The following is a 20,996-nucleotide window of genomic DNA, read 5'->3' on the forward strand; positions in this document are numbered from 1 at the left end:
CAAATCCTCCCCAAACCCCTCAATACCTACGCAAGTTCTAGAGCCCCCCAACTCTCGCCAAGGTGCACCCCGCCCCCTGCAGCCAGCACGATAAACCCAACTTTGCGAACCGCGGGCATGTCCCCAGGGGTCTCTGGTTGATGGGCTTCAAAAGGACCGTGGAGGAACGCTGACAGGAGTGATGGCTAAGAACTGCCAGCCAGCACCAGACGGTACAAGGGACTTAAGAGCTTCTCAGAAACCTCACCAGCCCAACACTTCTATCCCAGCAATCTTCTATGATAGATACCAGTATTGCTTCCATTTTAGAGATGAGAAAAGCAAGGCTCAGATGATTAATGACTTGTCCAGGCTGTAGAGCAGAGCCAGGTCTGACACTGGGGTCACCTGCCTCCAGGTCCAGCGCCCTTTCTGGCCCCGTATCCTTCTCTCCGGAGCTGTGCTCACCAGGCCCAGCTGGTGGTGTCCGAGCTGCAGCGGGCGAGCAACCTCACGGGCAGCGTGGCCCACGTGCAGGGAGCACATCCTGAGGGTGGTGTTGACTCTGCTAAAGGACTTGGTGGCCTTAGAGGGCCTCCTGCAGGGACCACCCTGGTCACCCAGCAGCCACGTCATTGCTGGTGGGTGTGTCCAGGAACAGTGCACCTGCGAGCTGGCCTGGGTAAGTCTTCATTGCTGGGGATGAGAAGGGACAGGAGCTTCTTGACCTGCTGAGAAGAGCCCCAGTTTGGGGGCAGGGGATACAGGCACTTGCTGGACACTCATGCCACACTAAGCAGATATGCCCAGACATTTTTCTGGTGCTACTATCAAAGGCCAGCATTTACCTAGGTGAGGTCTTAGTTGGAACACAGACAAACTTCGAATAGTTATGCATTTATTTTCATGTATAGCTAGCACATCGACATGTGACTGCATGGATATATTGCTTAGTTAACCTAAGACTAAATCGGTAAGTGAGAAAAAAAAAAAAAAAGGATGTTGAGTTAAAGAAAATATTAAGGAGATAATAGAATAGGAGGTCCTTGTATGATAGAAATTGTGGAGGTATGGGAAGACCTGGAGTGTGCGACTCACTGCTCTAAGCTTCGGGCAAGAAGCTGTGCCCTGGTCTGAAGCCCTTAAGGGGCCCTACAGAGAATCTCTCCCGGTACCTGGAGCCCAGGGCATCCTCCTAGGAGCACATGGTACATCAAGACAGCCCCAGGGAGGAAAGCACATCTTGTTTAATGTGTTCATGTTCTACAAAATGTCTTAGAAGGGACAAAGCAACAAAAATGATTTTCCTTAAAAGAGAAGAAGAATCTTCTAGGTGTGGCCTTGAGAAGGCAGTGGTCACAGGGCAGCCTGGGCTGGAGGGCCCGAATAGGGGTTGGGGGACACCCCTGTTGCTGTCCTGGAGGAGTGTGTGTGTGTGTGTGTGTGTGTGTGCGTGTGCGCGCGTGTGCACGGCCGTAGTCGAGGCTGCTGCAGGACGAACACTCAGAGCCCCTCTACTCTGCTCCCCAGCATACAACAGGCACTCAATCCATGTCTGTTGAATCACTGTTGCACACAGGAGGCGCTGGAAGCCAGGGTGCAGGGGTTGCCGACTTCCTCGGGTGTCAGCATGTCATCCTTCACTCCTGCCTCTGATGTTCAGGTTCATGCCTCGGCCCCATGTCAGCATGACATGTCCCCAGTGTGGGAAGTCCATGGCCATGCCACCAGTAGGTCACAATCTTGTACATTTATGAACAATGGAAGGCATTTTCTTTTAAGATTCCCACCTCCCCTCCAAAAAATCCGAAGAATGTTTCTCATCACTTAAACTTCAAATTTTAAAAATAGTGCTTTTTAAGGGACTTTGCAGTTTTCCTGAAACAGCTCAGTCCTGCAAGGTGGAGCTGGTCTCAGCACCCCCAGAGCTAACGTGTCACTGCTAGGGACACAGGGTGCTATCTAGAGACTCACCCCAACTCACCCCTGGAAATGGAGGCCAAGGCCAGTGCTCAAGGGGGGCCAGAGTCGTGGAGATGGGACCCCCAGGCATGACACTCACAGTACAGAAGCCTCCCGGTGCCCAGAGCAGAGAAGGAACAGCTGAGAGTCTAAAGGGCGCTCTCAGCTGGGAGGAGGCCTGGGTCCCGGACACGAAGGGCAGGCCTGCAGGCTGGTCCCTGTGTGGCTCAGAAGGAAAGTGTGCAAGAGCACGTCAGGAAGGGAAACGAGTTGGGGAGGGACCCCAAGTGGGGCTAGTGTGCGACCACGGTGCCCTCAGCAGCAGCCCGCAGCGCTCCGCTTCACGTGGCACGGCTTGCAGAAGAGACGGTTGTTCAGAGGGTAGCAGCCTTGGTCCGTGGGCTCCACAGACAGGAGGATCCTGCAGTCCTGCGGGAACAAGGCACACGTGGATGGACCCCAGGCCTGAGCACAGTGGCGCGGAGTCTGCGCAGGTGGGACTCGCCAGCATCCACTGAGGAAATTAACTCAATCAGCTGAGGGGAGAACCGAGGACACTGGGAGAAGAGGGGGCCCTTTGGTGGAGAAGCCCCCTGAGGGATCGTGGCAAGGGCTAGAAGGGCCTTAACACCCTCCCCCTGAGGTCCGGGGAGGGGTGCGGCCTGCCTCAGGTCGCACAGCTGGTTCCAGAGCTGGGAGAGGATGGGGTCTCCAGGCTCAGAGTTCAGGGTTCTTTTTGTTGTTCCACTGCCTGAACAGCTACAACACTAGCACAAACCTTAATATTTCCAATTTTCTAAATCACCAAAAGATTTTAGAATTTGGAGGATGGGGACTTGGGGCCCAAACTGCCAAATTCACCGTTCTGCCACGAGCCCACACCTCCTCTGGGCCTCACTCGGGCACACACAGGAAATAACAGGAACGATGAATGTCCAGAGACCCGGCTCAGGGCACGGCTGGCGTCCCCTGGAAGCTTCACTGATCCGAACAGAGGGGTTGGTCTCCATAGGGACAACTTTGGGGTCACGGGTGCCACCCTGACCCAGCTCGGCCAGCTGGGGAGGACACCCTTGTGTGTCTCTTCCCTGGAACTGCACCTCAAGTGTCTCAAGGGGACTCTGGGCTATTTAGTGCCAGGACCTGTGCTATCCCTAACAGCCAGTTGTGCGGCATTCTGAGAGCACCAAGTGCCAAGCCTAAAGTCCCACAGGGGCACACGTGACCTCTTCTAAATGAGAATCAACCATGACCGAGTCGCACAGTTTGCGAAGGAGCTGTCAGGTGGCAGAAAGTTGCCCAAACCCAGCCCAGAAGAACACGGGGCAGAACCACTTTTCTCACCCTCAGTTTCCTCATCTTAAACGGAGATGGGAACTCCCATATCGAAAGATCATCATTAGGATTAAATAAGGTGAGACGTGCATGAAAGCATTTTATATATTAAAAAATACTAGCCGAGGGCTTCCCTGGTGGCGCGGTGGTTGAGAGTCCGCCTGCCGATGCAGCGGACATGGGTTTGAGCCCTGGTCCGGGAAGATCCCACATGCTGCGGAGTGGCTAGGCCCGCGTGCCACAACCACTGAAGCCCGCACACCTAGAGCCCGTGCTCCGCAACAGGAGAAGCCACCGCGATGAGAAGCCCGCGCACCGCAACGAAGAGTAGACCCTGCTCGCCGCAACTAGAGAAAGCCCGTGTGCAGCAACGAAGACTCAACACAGCCATAAATAAATAAATAAATAAGATACTAGCCAAGTATGAAGGTATTGTTCCCCTTCCAGCAATAGTAAGGAATAACATGGACCACAAAGTAGGCAGGAATGGGGAATTCCCTGGCAGTCCAGTGATTAAGCCTCTGAGCTTCCACTGCAGAGGACACGGGTTCGATCCCTGGTCAGGGAACTAAGATCCCATATGCAGGGCAGTGCAGCCAGAAAAGAAAAAAAAAAAGGCAGGCAGGCATGGTGGAGGGAGCGTGGATGGCATCTTGAAAGCCATTTCCCTTCCTAGAGAAACAGCACCCACATCTGCTTAGGCCACTGTGGTTGGAGCCTCACAGTCTGAAATGCAGCTGGTGGAGTCCAAACTCTGACTCATGGCAGAGCCTGGGTAATGTTCCCAGTAGCCTCAGCCTAGCTGACCAAGGAGGAGCAGGGAGGGCTTATTTGCTCACCAGCCAGGCCCAGGGAAATGCCAGTCACCACTGGATCTAATGTGGGCTATAGCGATAACAGCACTTGTATTTCACCATTGTTCTTTCAAGATGCGTTATCAGCCGGACTTTGAACCAGAACAAATCAACATAATCATGAAGCAATGTGTCAACTTCTCGACTAAACTCCCTGGTCACCCTCAGCGAAAATGCTTCTTAGTTCTACATATCTGTTTTTATTATTATCATTTTAATTTTGGCTGCATCACGAGGCTTGTGGGATCTCAGTTCCCTGACCAGGGATTGAACCCAGGCCATGGCAGTGAAAGCGTCAAATCCTAACTACTAGACTACCAGAGAACTCCCTACATATCTGTTTAAATGTGAGTAAATAAATGTTTGGAATCACTCACTGGCTGATTAAGAGATTTATTCTGTTACAAACCATTACAGATAGGATAGATAAACAACAAGTCCTATTGTATAGCACAGGGAACTATATTCAGTATCCTGTAATACACCATAATGGAAAAGAATATGAAAAAGAATATATATATGTATAACTGAATCACTTTGCTGTACACCAGAAACTAACACAGCATTGTAAATCAACTATACTTCAATTAGAAAATAAAAAGAAAGAAAGAAAAAAAGAGAGACTTGCTCTGGAGTCCCCACTTAGGTGACACCTTTGTCACCATCACCAGAGAAGACAGAAACATCGGTGACATGGAGGTGACAGGAAGAGGTAGGGGAGGGCTCTTACAGCCTCCCCAGCAGGACTGACTATATAATTTGCAGGGTTCAGGGAAAAATGAAAACGCAGAATCCCTTATTCAAAAATGAAGAAGTAGGGCTTCCCTGGTGTCGCAGTGGTTGAGAGTCCACCTGCCGATGCAGGGGACACGGGTTCGTGCCCTGGTCCAGGAGGATCCCACATGCCGTGGAGCGGCTGGGCCCGTGAGCCATGGCCACTGAGCCTGCGCGTCCGGAGCCTGTGCTCCGCAATGGGAGAGGCCACAATAGTGAGAGGCCCGCATACCGCAAAAAAAAAAGAAGGATTAAAAGAAAATGACAGCAGAGCTTCAAAGCAAGCACGGGACCCTTCTGAGTGTGGGGCCTGTGCGACTCCCCAGGCATTTCTTGCTGCACCAGCTTCTAACCAGCCTCCCCACCTCAGCCTCCCCACTCCCTGCAGCCTGAAGTCCAGACTCATTCGTTTGGCACAGGGGGCCCTTTCCTTCTCTCTGGCCTCACTGTTACCACACCATCCAGCACTCTACACTCCAGACACACCTCGAAACTTCTACTTCCTCCAGTTCTTCAGGCTGTTTGTGCCACAGTAGGATTTCACAGGCCCATGCCTCCTTTTGGACTTCATTTCCCCTCTCTGAATACATGGCAAACTCCTACTCAACCTGCAAAACCCAGGTTAAGCACTGCCTCCTCTAAGAGTGCCTTTGATTGCACCAGCCTTGATCACTTGATCACTGCCTTCTTTGTCCCAACGCTGATTTATACATGCTCTTTCTTAGCACCTGAAAAGGACATCTGTGGTGTGGGTCTGCCCAGCATCCCTTTCTTCTTTCCAGTGGTTGTATCAATCCCAATCTGTTTCATACAGTCCTACCTGCCTGGCCCCAGAGGTTATCAATCATAGCCCCTGGTCACTGATTGGTCTAGAATGGGCATGTGACCCATGTTGGGCGAATCAGAGGCCTTCTTGAGACTGAACGGGATCCCTGGATGGGGTTTCTAAGTTGGAAGGATATAAACCTGAGCCAACCATGGCCACGCACTGTACCCCCTGCCCCACAGAGGATGCCAGCCCACAGGAAGAGAAAATGAAGCAAACACACAAGAAAGGCAGAACCGAGAGATGGAGAGAGAGCCTTATGATACCATTTGATGTCATCAGTGATATCACCATCAAGAGCCTTCCCGTTAAGATCCCCTTTCTTGCGGAAAGCAGGTTGAGTTTGGTTTCTATCATTAACTCAAAGAGTTCTGATTAATAGAGCATATTTGTAATTATTTTCATTTTCATTTGTCTCTGCTATTGGATGGTGAGCCATCTGAGAGCAGAGCCCCAACCTGGACTTGTCCTGGCCTAGGGCCTGGCGCACAGCAGGCTTTCAACAGCGTTTGTCCGGTGATTGAACAGGACCAATTGCATCTTATTAAATCAGCACTGCTCCACTCACCTCACACCTGTAGCAATTCTCATGGAAATTTCTTCCCATGCACTCGATTTTGAAGGCATCCTTCCCATCTCGGGGGATGATGGGATTCTCACAGATGCTGCACACAGGGGCGAATTTCCTAGAGGGAAAGAAACTTATGCTCAGGAGGCGTTCACGTCGACAACCACAGAAATTAGCTGTCAGAACGCGAGCCAGCTCTGGTTCACCTCCCAGAGCTATTTCAGACCCGTTGCTATCTAACTACACCTGGAGCTACGACCACAAATGCCTATTTCTTCCTGGCAGGAGCGGATGGAGAGACCTGTGTGATTAGACCCTGCTTCCCAGGGTATAATTAGCTCAAGGCAAGTAAGTGATGGGAACATTAGAATTTAAGAAAGCAGGGGGGCACCCATTTCATTTGTCTTATATTATAGGTCACTGCCTTTTCTTCTTTCCTTTTTTACTAGACACACCTGTCTCTCCCCTTGGGCAGCAAGCAACTCGAGGGCAGGGATGGGGCCCTGCAGATGTGTGTTGCTACCACTCCATATGGCTCCAGCTCTGAGGGGAGGCACTGCGGTCTGGGGTTTGAGGGCAAGGCCTGGATATCAGGTCAGTGGGGGTTGAATCGCAGCTTCCATGCTTACGATCGGGGAGACTTTAGGTACTTATGTACTGCGTGCCTCAGTTTCCACATTTGCTAAAACAGAACCTTTAATAGTGCCTGCCTGTAAGACAGTTTTGAGATTAAATGGCTTAAACCCAAGGGGAATTGCTCAAAAAGTGTCAGCTGCAAGCAGGTGCTAAGTCAAACAGAGGGTATGTGGAACAGGCAGTCCTGGATTCTGCAGGCCAGCTCTGACCCAGCCCCCAGCACTCAGGCTCGACTCCTCCATCCCGCCTGAGCCCCACCCTGTCCTCCGTGCCCCATGCAGTGCACGGACCCCTCTTGTACCTGTAGAAATCGTCCAGGCAGTACACCTCATTCTGACTGTCCAGGGCAAAGCTCTCATCCCCGATGCACCGGGCGCAGGTCACACACGTGAAGCAGGTGGGGTGGAAGGCCTGGTCCAAGGCCCTGATGATGTGCTCCCGGACCACCTCGCCACACCTGCCACACTTCTCCAGGGTGTCCTGGGACAGAGGGCCACTGCCTCAGAGCCATCCCGTGGGTGTGCCCACTCCAAGCCACAAGGGGCATCAGACTGGCTACCCACAGGGGCCCGGAAGGCAGAGATATGGGAGAGGTGCACACATTCATGCAATTGGCCTGGAACTACTACCCCCAAACCTCCACATTGCTTAGAGGGGATCGAGTTTGGCACTATATCCCTGGTGTACAGTCAGGAATCCTGCCATGAAGCTATGACTACATTTTTTTTTGTTACTAGGAAATGCTTGAGGCCAGGGTCCATAAGGGCCCATAGGAGAAATTTCTCTAAAACTTCAGAGTCAGTAAAAGGCATTCCCAGAGGAATTGCTGTGCTTTTTATTTTATGGACGATAAACCTTGAAACTTATTACCCTATTCCATTTGGCCACTTGGAAGCTCACAGTCCAATTCCATGCTCCACTTTTAGGATGAGTACAGGGGTCTTTCATTCACATATTTTTGGGGTACTAACTGTCTACCTTGATTTTCCTCTGTTTTATCTATTTATTTTATATCTCATGGTATTATATGTATCCTCTAAAATTTTTTTTTTATGTTACTGTGGTAAGAATACCTAATATGAGATCTATGCTCTTAACAACGAAGTTTTGTTTTGTTTTGTTTTGTTTTTTGCGGTATGTGGGCCTCTCACTGTTGTGGCCTCTCCCGTTGCGGAGCACAGGCTCCGGACGCACAGGCTCAGCGGCTATGGTTCACGGGCCCAGCCACTCCGTGGCATGTGGGATCTTCCCGGACTGGGGGACGAACCCGTGTCCCCTGCATCGGCAGGCGGACTCTCAACCACTGCGCCACCTGGGAAGCCCAACAACAAAGTTTTATGTGTACAACATTATTATTATTTTTTGGCCGCACCGTGTAGCATGCGGAACTTCCCCGACTAGGGACTGAACCCATGCCCGCTGCAGTGGAAGCACGGTGTTTTAACCAGTGGACTACCAGAGAAGTCGTACAACATTATTATTGTACAGGTATATGTGCATTCTTATAAGCTGCCTCAAATCCTTTCCGGAATGAGGAGGGATGAGAGAGAGAGAGAGAGAGAGAGGGAGAGAAAGAGAGAGGAGAAAGAAAGGTGTAGGTATCACTGAGGCAGAACACAGGGCCTCTTGCTAACCCATCCACCTTTTCCCCTACATGTCTCTTCCCCTTCCTGTTCATCTTAACCTGATTTCCTCTGGACAGATACGTTTGGTGGGGGCAGCATTTCTCCCTGCTTCCCGCCCCCCACCATCCTGGGGGCAGCCCTTGTCTCACCAGCACACTGCTGAAGCCCCTCCTGGCTGCTCCCAGCTGTAAGCCCACCCTCACCCCTTCTTCGCCTCAGTGTCTCACCCCTGCCTGGCTCCAAGCTGGGGAAGAGCGTAAGGACACCCCCCACTGTCATGTTGATGGGGTCCGAGGGTCAGGGTGGGGTGGCCTGGCTCCTTTCTCCTTCCACAGCACCTTACTGCCTGGGATCAGATCATTTTGAGTTTTCTAAATTGTCCCGACTCCAAATACTCTAACACCTTAAATCAGTAGTTTTCAGACTTCAATGTGCATCAGAATCACCTGAGAGACTTGTTAAAATTCAGATTGCCAGGTGCTACCAATCTATAAGGACAAGGTGAGATCCACTGTACCCCCAGGTGATGCATATGTGGGAGTTCTGTACACTACCTGGAAAAACGCCACCAAACGCCACAGGAGAGTTAGCAATTCCAACACCTTGGCATCCAAACTAGCTCTCTCAGACTGTCTTTGGTACCCAGAGATGCCCCGTCACACCGTGCACTGGAACCTTGTGGCTCTAGGTGAGGGAGCAGCAAGACCACGGGCAGGATGGGACTTCCCTGGTGGTCCAGTGGTTTGGACGCAGTGCTTTCACTGCCGAGGGCCTAGGTTCAGTCCCTGGTTGGGGAACTAAGATACCGCAAGCCGCGTGGCATGGACAAAAATAAATAAATAACCACGGGCAGGGTTCAGAACCAGACAGCCCTGGGGTGACAGTGTAAAAGGCTGGATGATGCCCCCAAAGATATCTGGATCCTAAGCCCTGGAGTCTGTGACCATCTTGCATGGCAAAAGAGACCTTGCAGATGTGACTGAGTTAAGGATCTTGGGATGGGGAGATTATCCTGGGTTATCTAGGTGGGCTGCAAATGTCATCGCAAGTACCTTTACAAGAGGGAGGCAGAGGGAGATTTGACACAGAAGGAAAAGAGATACTGATGCAAGATGCCACACTGCTGAGTTGGAAGATGGACGAAGGAACCAAGAAATATGGCTTTAGAAGCTGGAAAAGGCGAGGAAATTGACTATCCCCTAGAGCTTCTGGAGGGAGCAAAACTCTGGTTTTGACTCAGTGAAACTGATTTTGGACTTCGGACCTCCAGAACCATAAGAGGATAAATGTGTACTGTTTGAAGGCACCGAGGTTGTGGTCATTCGTTACGGCAGCCACGGGGAACAAACACACCTTGGCTGAGTTCCTTCTCCCTGAGCCTCAATTTCCTCATCTGTAAAATGGGTCACTAGTGCCTATCTCCCCAGATTGTTGTGGAGAAAGAGATGATACCACATCTTCCAGGTGTCCAGCTCAGTGCCAGGCACCTGGGGAACTGCCCTGGGGCTTACCTGGTAGCAGGGTTCACAGAGGGGCCGCCCATCCTTCTGGTAGAAGCTCTGTCCGGCCAGCTGGCGGCGGCAGATACGGCACGTGAAGCACTGGGCGTGGTACTGCCTATTCATGGCCTCCACAGCCAGCTCTTGAGGGGACACGGTCTTGTGGCAGAAGGCACAGACGTCTGGGGTAGAGGATATACAGGCCATGACCCGCCCAGCCTGGGAGAACTGTACCCAGTCGCCACGCAGAACCAGCCCGGAGTGCCAGGTCTCTGTCTGAAACCCCCGGGTGTTATAAATGCAGCCTCAGCTCATGGGCAGGGTCATGATGGGCATTAAGAAGGAAGGTGGGGGGCCTTCCGTGGCAGCATAGTGGTTAAGAATCTGCCTGCCAGTGCAGGATACACGGGTTCCAGCCCTGGTCCGGGAAGATCCCACATGCCGCGGAGCAACTAAGCCTGTGCGCCACAACTACTGAGCCTGTGCTCTAGAGCCCGCGAGCCACAACTACTGAAGCCCGTGCGCCTAGAGCCCGTGCTTCGCAACAAGAGAAGCCACCTCAATGAGAAGCCCGCGCACCGCAACAAAGAGTAGCCCCGCTGGCCACAACTGGAGAAAGCCCGCGCGCAACAACGAAGACCCAACGCAGCCAAAAATAAATAAATGAATAAATAAATAAATAAAAGAAGGAAGGTGGGGGACCTTCCCTGGTGGCACAGTGGTTAAGACTCCGCCTGCCAATGCAGGGGACACAGGTTTGAGCCCTGGTCCAGGAGGATCCCACATGCCGCAGAGCAGCTAAGCCCGTGTGCCACGACTACTGAGCCTGCGTGCCACAACTACTGAAGCCCATGCACCTAGAGCCCGAGCTCCGCAACACGAGAAGCCACCGCAATGAGAAGCCCACTCACAGCAAAGAGCTTGAGCTCATTAATAAATAAATAAAACCTTACTTTAAAAAAAAATGAAAAAGAAGGAAGGTGGGGAATTCCCTTGCAGGCTAGTGGTTAGGACTCCATGCTTTCACTGCCAAGGGCCCGAGTTCAATCCCTGGTTCCCTGGTTGGGGAACTAGGATCCCACAAGCAGCGTGGCCAAAAAAAAAAAGGCAAAGGGTCTTTAAAAAGCTAAAATCAAGACACATAGTGTGGGACATCCCTGGTGGTCAGTGGTAAAGAATCCGCCTTCCAATGCAGGGGACACGATGAGTTCAATCCCTGGTCAGGGAACTAAGATCCCACATGCCGCGGGGGAACTAAGCCCACGGCCACAACTACTGAGCTCGCGCGCCTCAACAAGAGAGCCCGCATGCCACAATTACAGAGCCCCGCGTGCCCTGGAGCCTGCGCGCCACAACTAGAAAGAAGAAGAAGAAAAAAAGAAACACATAGCGTTAGGACAACTGGGTTGCCATCTGCAAAAAAGTCAAAAGAGGGATCTCTGTTGTGACACCTTACACCCAGATAATACCAAACGTATCAAAGATCTAAATGTGAAAAGGGAAACCATAAGAACACTGGAAGAAACCAGAGGAGAATTATTTTACAACCCTGGACTAGAGAAGGCCTTGGTACCTGGTAGGCACTTAATAGCCATTTATTAAATAAGTAACACATGGTGCTGGAGAGTCTGTGGGCAGACGGGCACTCCGACACTGTTGGTGGGAATGTAGATCTGGATGACCAAGAAAAACAACGTGGCAAAACTATCACAGTGCTTCCTCTTCTAGGAATTTATCTCACAAACTTGCACACAAGCAAAATGATGAGGTGCAAGGCGATTCACTCAGCATTACCACCTGAGCACCCGTCCACAGGCAACTAGTTAAATCCCTGTGGTCGGGTCCTGCTAAGGAATACTACACAGCTGCGGAAAAGAACAAGGAGCCTCTTTATGTTCTGATGTGGAGTGAGCTCTACGACTACAAAGGAATGAGAGCAAAGTGCAAAACAGCACAGAGCTTGCTACTACTTGTGGGGAAATGGGGGAAGGATATATCTGTATCTGCTTGCATACGCGTAAGATATCTCTGAAAGGTGATGCACAAGGTATTAACAGGTTGTCTATCTGGAAGGAAACTAGATGATACAGGGATGCGGAAGGGGAAAGACTTTTCACAGTGTGCCCTTTTGTGCTTTTTATTTTGTACTATGTAAGGGTGTTATGCATTCAAAAAATTATATAGTGAAAAAACTTAGGGCATTTTTGCTATCATGGCAAATTTTGCTGATCAATATTTAAATGGACTTTAGTTATAAAGGAAAAAAGGTTAATGCAATAAAAATAAAATTGATGCACAACTATAAGGCCCATCACCATACTGTGAGCTGGGACAGGCACGGTGGTCCCTGCTCTCCTGGTTCCCCCCGGAAGCTCATGCTGGCCGCACGAGGGCCCCTGGGGGTCACACACAGTCCTTCCGTCCCTGTGCCCATACCTGTGGAGGCCTCTCTCTCGGGGAAGCCGACAGGCTCCTCTGGGGGAGGCGGCAGCTCCTCTTCTGTGGGTCTGAGATGATTGGGCCGAGGCTGCAGGGGAGGCCCCTCCACGAGGGGCTGCGGGGATAGAAGGGGAGAAGAGTCACCCAGTGGGGACCGCACACAGCCCTCTCAGCTCTGCTCCTCATGTGGTGGCACCACGCGCAATTAGCCCCTTTGTACAGAGGCAGAAACTGAGGCCAGATCTCCCAGCTCCTTGCCCTGGGTTCCTTCACCCAGGGAAGTAGCTTCCTTCAAAGCTACTTCCCTCTGCTTCTAAGGAATCTCCTGGAATCAGGGTTTCCCTTGGCCTGGAACCTCTCCCATTTCTACAACGCCTCTGTTAAGGGCAGAGGATTAAATATGGGTTTTCGATGCAGCGTAAGGGATTTAGGTTAGACACAGTGGAATGCCGTCCTCAGAGATGAAGGGGGCACTTAGCGGGGGGAAGGGTGTGGCACCCCTTCTCCAAGGACCTTGAAAACCACGTCTAATTTTTACCAGCCTGAAAGAGTTTTGAAGAGGGACTGTCCTCAAGCAGGAGGAGGGACCAAACAACCTCTAGGCCTAGAACCCCGAAAGGCCCCGACCTTCCCTCCCCAACCCATGGGGCTCCGTCAGGGACCAAGGGTTGGCAGTACCTGCGGCGGGGGTGGGGGCAGCTGCTCTAAGTCTGAAATGAGTGACACCCCCATCGGGGCAGGGGGCTCCTCGTCGGGAGGCAGGTACACTGGAGGGGGGGGCGGCGGCGGAGGTGGGAGGAGGTCCAGGTCGGGGAGTGTGTCCTCGCCATCCAGGGGAGGAGGAGGAAGCGAACATCCTGCAACCAGAAGGGGAGGGTGGGTTGGCCAGAGTCTCTGCAGGTGCACAGAGGAGGTGACACTTGCCCAGGAGGCCATGCAGCATGGTGGCTAAAGGCTCAGGTCTGGGGTCACCCGGACCTGGGTTCCATCTCTGACTCTGTCACTGACTTGCTGTGTGTTCTTCGGCATGAAACAATCTCTCTGAGCCTCAGTCTGCTCAGTTGGAACATGGGTCTCAGTCGCTTAGGGTTGTTAACAAGGATTAGATGAAATGATGCAGGTGAGGGCTTGGCACGGTGGCTGGCACGTGGCACAGGCTCAGAAAACGGTAGCCGCCACAGCCCTTCCTAGCAGAGCCTCCCCCACCCGGGTGCGAAGGCGCCTGCAATCCCCGCTGCGTGGGCCCTGTGCGGATGCAAGCAAAACTAACCCCCAAGACTGTGGCTCCCAAGGTGTGGCTCCTGGACCAGCAGCATGGCACCACCTGGGACTCTGTTAGAAACACAACTTCTTGGCCTGCCATGCAGCTGCACAATCAGAAACTTTGGGCTGACTCCCAGTCATGGGGTGTTTAAAAAGCCCTCCAGGTGATGCTAATGCCACTCAAGGGTGGGAACCACCACCCAGTTAAATGATAGAGTCAGACTATTAGGTGTTGAAAGTATCAAGCGGACAGTTGGTGGCGAACTTTCCAAAGGAAAGGTCCAGCTGTCGTCACCTGAAGCCACCGATTAACCTCAGCGGACATCAGGAGTCTTCTGACTTGTGTTATGTATAGGAAGGGATGGGCACCATTGATGAAATGTCCTTACTAAAAGAAAAACAGGGCTTCCCTGGTGGCGCAGTGGTTGAGAGTCTGCCTGCCGATGCAGGGGACACGGGTTCATGCCCCGGTCCGGGAAGATCCCACGTGCCGCGGAGCAGCTGGGCCCGTGAGCCATGGCCACTGAGCCTGTGCGTCCGGAGCCTGTGCTCCGCAACGGGAGAGGCCACAACAGTGAGAGGCCCACATACCGCAAAAAAAAAAAAAAAAAAAAAAAAATTTTGATAATGATTACGTGCTGAAATGATAATACATTTTATATATTGGATTGCATAATATATATCATTAAAAGTAATATCATATATTTCTTTTCACTTTTTTCAGAGTGGATGCTAGAAGATTTTTAATTACATAGGCGGCTTGCATTTGTGACTTGTGACTTGCATGATGTTCTCTTTTTTTTTTTTTTTTTTTTTTTTGGTACGCCGGCCTCTCACTGTTGTGGTCTCTCCTGCTGCGGAGCACAGGCTCCAGAGGCGCAGGCTCAGTGGCCATGGCTCACGGGCGCAGCCGCTCCGCGGCATGTGGGATCTTCCCGGACCGGGGCACGAACCCGTGTCCCCTTCATCGGCAGGCAGACTCTCAACCACTGCGCCACCAGGGAAGCCCTGCATGATGTTTTTATCGGCCAGCACTGCTATGGACCTTATTTGGATTCTGATTCAAAGGATTAATCATCTCATTTAATTCTCCTCATTTTGTAGACAAGGAAAAGCTAAATATTCCACTGAATGATACAACTCAAAAGAAATACAAGACATAATCCATTCCTCTACAATCCAACAGTTAAAAGGCATTTTTTGACAGTTTAGGGCTAATTAACTATGGATAGACTATTAGATAATCATAAGGCATTCCTGTTGACTTTGTTACGCATTGTTTGGCCTTGGGGTTATGTAAGAGAAAGGCCATATTTAGAGATGCACCCTGAAGAATGTGGGGCTGAAGTGACTTGATTACTGGCATTTCCTTTGAAATACTTCACGAAGGAAAAGAAAAAAAGGAACAGATGAAACAAAGGTAGCCAAATCTTGGTAACTGTTGAAACTGGATGTGGGGTATACAGGGCTCCTTGTACTGTTTTCCCTACTTCTGTGTATGTTTAAAAGTTTCATTAAACAATAACAACCCAACAGCAAACACACACATACACACAGAGGACAGGAGTGGCATGGCGTGGGGCGATGGCGGGTGAGGAGGTGGCCTCCACCCTATCTGCCAGCCAGCGGGTGCCCCCGGCAGGGAGGGAGGAGGCGGGTGGAGGATCTCCTCCATCCAGGAACACTCACTATACTGTAATCCCACCTCTGCAGGCTGCCCTGACAAGGGGCTGTCCAGCTCCCTGGGGAGTGGCAACTGGGCAACTTGGGAGAGAAGCCGCAGCGCAGGGCTGTGCCCACTGCCACACTCAAGGGGAGTGCTATTAATAGCGCCCCGGGATAGAGGGCATGGAGGCACTCTGCCCACCTCCTGTCATGGGGGCCCAAGGTAGGCCAGGCTCCAGCGAGGTCAGACCGCCCTAGACACCCTGGGAGAGCAGACAGAGAATGTTCAAGGCCCTGCCGCCTAAAGACCTGGGCTCTGGTCCCATTCCCTGCATGTTCGCTGGGGCACCTCTCTGGGTTCAGGTTTCCCACCCATTTGACAAAGGTAAGAACCCCTCTGCCCAAGGGCTATACAGATGCGAAGCTTGCTCTAGACCTGTGAGTCTGCCTCAGAATCGCCTGGGGGCTTGTCCAAACGCAGGTGGCTGGGTCCACCCCAGTGCTTCTGCTTCAGCACGTTTGGGGTAAGCTCTGGGAACTGACCTTTTTGGAATTGCGTTTTGAATTTACACTAGAATTTACATTTCCTGGGTGATACCGACGCTTCGGGTTCAAAGGCCACTCTTTGAGAACTACTCTTCTCTTCCGAAAGTCTAACCTATTAACGCCTTTGGACTGGAACAGTCGTTCTCAAAGTGTGGTCCCCAGACCAGAGCATCAGCCTTACCTGGAAACATGTGAGGAATGCAAATTCTCGGGCTCCACCGCAGACCTGCTGAATCAGGAAGGCCCAGGGTAGGGCCCAGCTGGCTGTGTTAGAACAAGCCCCCAGGGGATGCTGACGCTGCTGAAGTGTGAGACTCTGCCCTACGTGAGCTGACTGAGTCGGGAACCAGGTCAGGAAGAGACAGCAGGAGAGCTGAGGCCTCTCCCAGGACCTGCCTGAGGTTCTCGACATTCAGCTGTGAAGGGTGGGCAGGAATTCAAGAGAGAGATGGGGGGGATTTCTTCCAGGATGAAAGGGCTCAAGAAATGCTGGTGGATTCCTAAGGGAACAAGCATAGGTGAGGTGTCCGATGACAGCCTGCTGCAGAGCTGGCTTTGAGCAGAAGGCAGACCCCCAGGGCTCACCTCTGTGTTCTGCAGTCAGGCCAGACTCATGACCGCTGCTCACCTAGAACTTATCTCACCCCAGCGGGCCTGAACCCCAGGATTCCCCGTGCTCTGTGTTTGCCAAATTGGCCAGCAACATGCCTGACCAGCTACCGTAAGGCCATCCCCCCCGAGGAAGGTCTGGTCTGGTTTTGCTACCACAAAACCTGCTCCCTGGATCTTCTGCCTGTAATTCCAATACCCCATGAAAATGTCCAGGAAAGTTTGGCATTTGGGCAACTAAACTGTATTTCCTAGGCTCCCTCTCCTACCCAGAAGGGCCATAATTTTTTTTTTCCCCCATTGGATCAATGTCCTGACGTGTGAATTTTGGTCATCATGGTCCTGCTTCTCCTGTACAGAGAAGCAGCAGGAGGAGGTTGTTCTTGGCACGTGTGGTTAGGAAGGAAAGATCAGTTTAGGAGGCTGCGTCATAATGAAGAAGCATGTTACACGAATATTCATGGACTCTCATGTGTATCCACGTGTGGTCCCTTCTCCCATCTGTTTGTGGCTTCCCATAATTGGCGCTTCCCATTGGCCTCTAGGTGGTTTCCATGGTGATGGATGCACAAGGCTGCCTTAGCCTCGCTCTGAGGACTTCGGGGCGTTCACCTGCCTTCCCGGGCTGGCCTCTCGCACTAAGCATCTCAGTGCCTCTTTGTTCGAGCTGGTGCCCTATCAGACGAGGAGCCACCTCGGGCCCCTAGGCTGTCATCCTTCCTTGCTTCTACCCAACAGTTGAGATTTCACATCACATACGTGACCAAATTTCCATCTTCCAGAGGAAGAAACTGAGGCCCAGAGTGAGGAAACAGCTTGCCTAAGACCACACAGCAAGTGAATGGCAGAGCGCAAGAGAAAACAAAACTATCTTTCAGGTCCTTCAACGTGTCAAATCCATTCCTGCCTCAGGGCCTTTGCACTTACTGTTCCCATTTCCCGTCTAGCTCCACTCTGTCATTTAGGTCTTAACTGAGCTGAGATGTTACCTTCTTTGAGAAGCCATCCTGAGCACCCCATAAAAAGCTGTACCTCCCCAGCTCTTCACTGTGTTCTATTCTAGTAGAGTGTTTGTGTCTTCCTGATGTTATATTTTATGTTTTTATTATCTCTGTTTCCCCCACCAGGAGGTAAGTTTCATGCAGGCTGAAAACCTCTCTTTTCACATTCCCAGTGCCTGGCCCAGAATAATAACAGTGGGTATTTAGCACTTTCTACATGGCAGGCTGGGCTCAACACTTTACATATGTATTAACTCATCTAATCCTCACAAGGGCCCTTTGAGGTGGGTACTATCATTATCTCTGTTTTACAGATTAGGAAGCTGAGGAACAGAGAGGTTAAGTGGCCTGCCAATGTCACACAGTCAAGAAGCGGAGAAGCCAGGATTCGAACCCAGGCAGGAAGGTTCCAGAGGCTGCCTGGGACACAGTAGGTGCTCAACGAATGACCTCAGAGCCTGCCATTTCCTCCCCACCTTGGTGATGCCTCTCACCAGGTCTCCCACCCACCACCCTCGCCCTCTTACCTCCACTGGAGAGCTGATGTGGAACAGCTGGCACTGGGGCTGCAGCCCTGCCGGGGGGTGTCCAAGAACGGAGCCTCCCCGCAGAGCCGGCCCCGGGTGCCTTCGTGGGAGCAGGAGACTCCCGGGGGCAGCCAGGCCGGGCCTCACAAGCTGCCCGCCTCACCTCCTCAACCACAGCCTCATCTCGACGTGGAGGTGCCAGGGTGATAAAGACAGATGAGGCGACCCTCTTCTCAGGCTTTGAGGCCATTGCTTCAGCTTCTGGTGGGGCTGGGGACAGAGTGAGGCGCAGGCTTGGGCAGGGTTCAGGGCATGGCAGGGGCGGGGCAGAGGTGCTCCACCTGGGCACGCAGACACCCCCAGGGCAGGGAGCCTCTCCCCTCCCAACAAGACAGGAGCAGCCACTCCACAGTGCCAGCGCCCCACCCAGCCACGGAAGGGGCTGCGGATGTCCCACAGGGAAGGGCAGGTGCCCACCAGGTGGCTTGGCCACAGGGTGGGACCCGGCAGTCCTGAATACCCCTCCCCCAGACCTACACACCTGGAGGAGCAGAGGGCAGCCCTGCCCTGCTCACCTCACAAATGATTAATTTCCCTCCTCTACGGGAGCGTGAGGGAGGGGCCACTCCTGCAGCTCCCCACTCCCAGGGCAGCTGACTGCCCGTCCCAGCCCAGGGCCACACCCCAAGTGAACTCCCTCACCTGGGATCTGGATTTTGCTGGGAAAGGTGATGTCCCCAACGTTCAGGCCAGCTCCACAGTGGGCAGGAAACAGTGTGACTCTCGTCAGAACATCAGGGCTGGATTCCAGGAAGCAAAGGGGACAGAAGAACAATCAGCTACCATTTACCAAGCCCTATTCTGTGCCAGCAGGGCCCTAAACACTTTCTGTTCATTAACTCACAGATCCTCCCACCGCTGCGGGGAGAGGCACTATTACCGCACAACCACGTGCCCATCTTACAGATGAGGAAACCCAGGTGAAGAGGTGGAAGTCACTTGTTCAGGGTCATGCAGCAGCAGACCTGGGATCTGAACACAGAGCCCATGCTCTTGGCCACTTGGCTGTTCTGCCCTCTCCCGGCCCAGCTCACAAACCAACATCATCTTCTCTGCCATCAGAGTCCACATCCAATCAAGTCTTGATTGTATGGCCAGAATGTCTCACTCAGTCTCATCTCCAAGATCACAGCCCTGGTTCAGGCACAGGGGTGAGGGTGCCTCAATGATCTCCAAACCTGCCTCCTACCCTGTCTCTGGAGTGCTCTTTCTGGAGCATAAATCTGTTTCTCCTCTAGTCAAAAGCCTTCCACGGCTCCCTACTACCTTCAAGATAAAGTCTAAATTTCCCTGGCCTCAACCTATTTTTGACCACCCTGGACCACGCACGGTTCCTGGACCATCTTTCTCCCTTACTTGCTCTGGCATGTTTCCACCACCTGTTTTTCCTCTCCTCCCTGCTGCAGGGTGAATTTCAGTTTTTCCTTAGAAGCCTAGAGCAAACATCGCCTCCTCCATGAAGCCTCCCCTGATTCCCGACTCCAGGGCGATTGTCTATGCCACAGGGCAATGACAGCTGACTCACCATCACCATGTCTGCCCTCCCCCCAACTGACAAGTGACCTCATCTACCTTCAGTTGTGTCTGTGATATCTGTGTGACCCAAGTCCGGCTCACAGTAGACATCAAAGCATGGATCTGGGAGCAGGGTGGCATCCCCACTGGGGAGAGCCCATTTTCCTTCTCTCAGGTGGTTCCTGCAGAGAGTAGGCTCCAGAGCTAGGGATGAGGTGGGGTCATGGGCTGGGGTGAGTTGACCACACTCAGCTCAGGACTGTGCCTTTTTTCTATCTTACTTTCCATATGGGCCACGCCGACATGGCCCCAGAGCCCGGCCCATAGATTCATGGGGAGGAGAGTAAAGAGGGACCCAAAGAGTGAACCTGGAGAGGTGGGGCTGGGTGGGTTGGGGGTGAGGCCCCAAGGAACCCTAATGTGGACTTGGAGCCCAAGTGGCCACTCAAAGGCTTCCCTCCACTGGCCACCGTGGGCTCTCTTGGAGACTGATGGAGAATAATAATAACAAAAACAACATACGCTCCTAAATTCCTTTTAAATTCGTTTGTGTTTGGTTAAAACGTGCAGGTCGTTCTGACAAGAAACCTGAATAAGAAACCAATGTATGAATAAAGCTTTAAAAGTTCTTTTAAAGTACTTCTCTTTTGTTTCTTGTTTTGTAAGTGATGTTTGAAAGTACATCTGCTTCTGTTGGCTGTCCTCGACTTCAATTTCATACTTCGTTACAAGTTTAAGAATCTGTTTTTGCAAACAACTTTCAGAGTGCATTTAACCTTTAAATGCAAGAAACAACAAGGGCACTCACTGATGAAGTGCTCGCCCTGTGCCAGGCACTATGAAGAGTGCCTTCCCAGCCTCAAAAGTCACCTAATTCTCAACACAGCCTGCGTTATGTCCCCACTTTATAGATGAGGCCAGGTGAGGCCCCAAGCAAGAGGTTGCAGACTTGGAATTCTAACAGGGCACCATCCAACCTGGAAGTCCAGGGGGTATCCTTGAGCCTGAGAGGACACACTTTTTCTTCCCTGGATGGCTAGGGGTGGGGGGGAGGGGTGGGGCAAAATTCCCAGGCCTCTTCTTACCCCAGGGTGGTCCAGTCCAGACCAGTTATCTGATGGTCAGCATATCCTGGGCTCATCCCCAGAGACAGCTGAGGATGCCTCCTCTGCCTCCCTCCCCTCCCGCCCTGAACCCCACTCCATCCCGGCCCACCCCCACCGGGAAATCAGATCTGCTGGTTTCTCAGAAAATGTCCAAGGCGAACATCCCAGCACTGAGACCAGATGTTCACAGCTGGGCAGCACTCCCCC

The 20,996-nt window shown here is 52.1% G+C and overlaps 1 protein-coding gene across 1 annotated transcript; it reads right to left on the bottom strand.

Annotated features, from left to right (window-relative positions):
- Positions 1-2,256: 2,256 nt before the first annotated feature.
- FBLIM1 (filamin binding LIM protein 1) lies at positions 2,257-18,906 on the bottom strand (the record flags this gene model as incomplete). The annotated part of the gene is made up of 8 exons (XM_082832544.1): positions 18,811-18,906; positions 18,109-18,378; positions 13,176-13,354; positions 12,495-12,612; positions 10,071-10,240; positions 7,236-7,414; positions 6,299-6,416; positions 2,257-2,370 (listed from the first exon to the last, which is right to left on the bottom strand). The coding sequence occupies exons 2-8, from the start codon at positions 18,356-18,358 to the stop codon at positions 2,257-2,259; spliced, it is 1,128 nt and encodes a 375-aa protein (XP_082688670.1). The 5' UTR covers positions 18,359-18,378; positions 18,811-18,906.
- Between the last annotated feature and the right edge of the window lie 2,090 nt (positions 18,907-20,996).

Source organism: Leucopleurus acutus, assembly GCF_964270905.1.
Source record: "Leucopleurus acutus genome assembly, chromosome: 2".
In the NCBI taxonomy this organism is placed as follows: domain Eukaryota; kingdom Metazoa; phylum Chordata; class Mammalia; order Artiodactyla; family Delphinidae; genus Leucopleurus; species Leucopleurus acutus.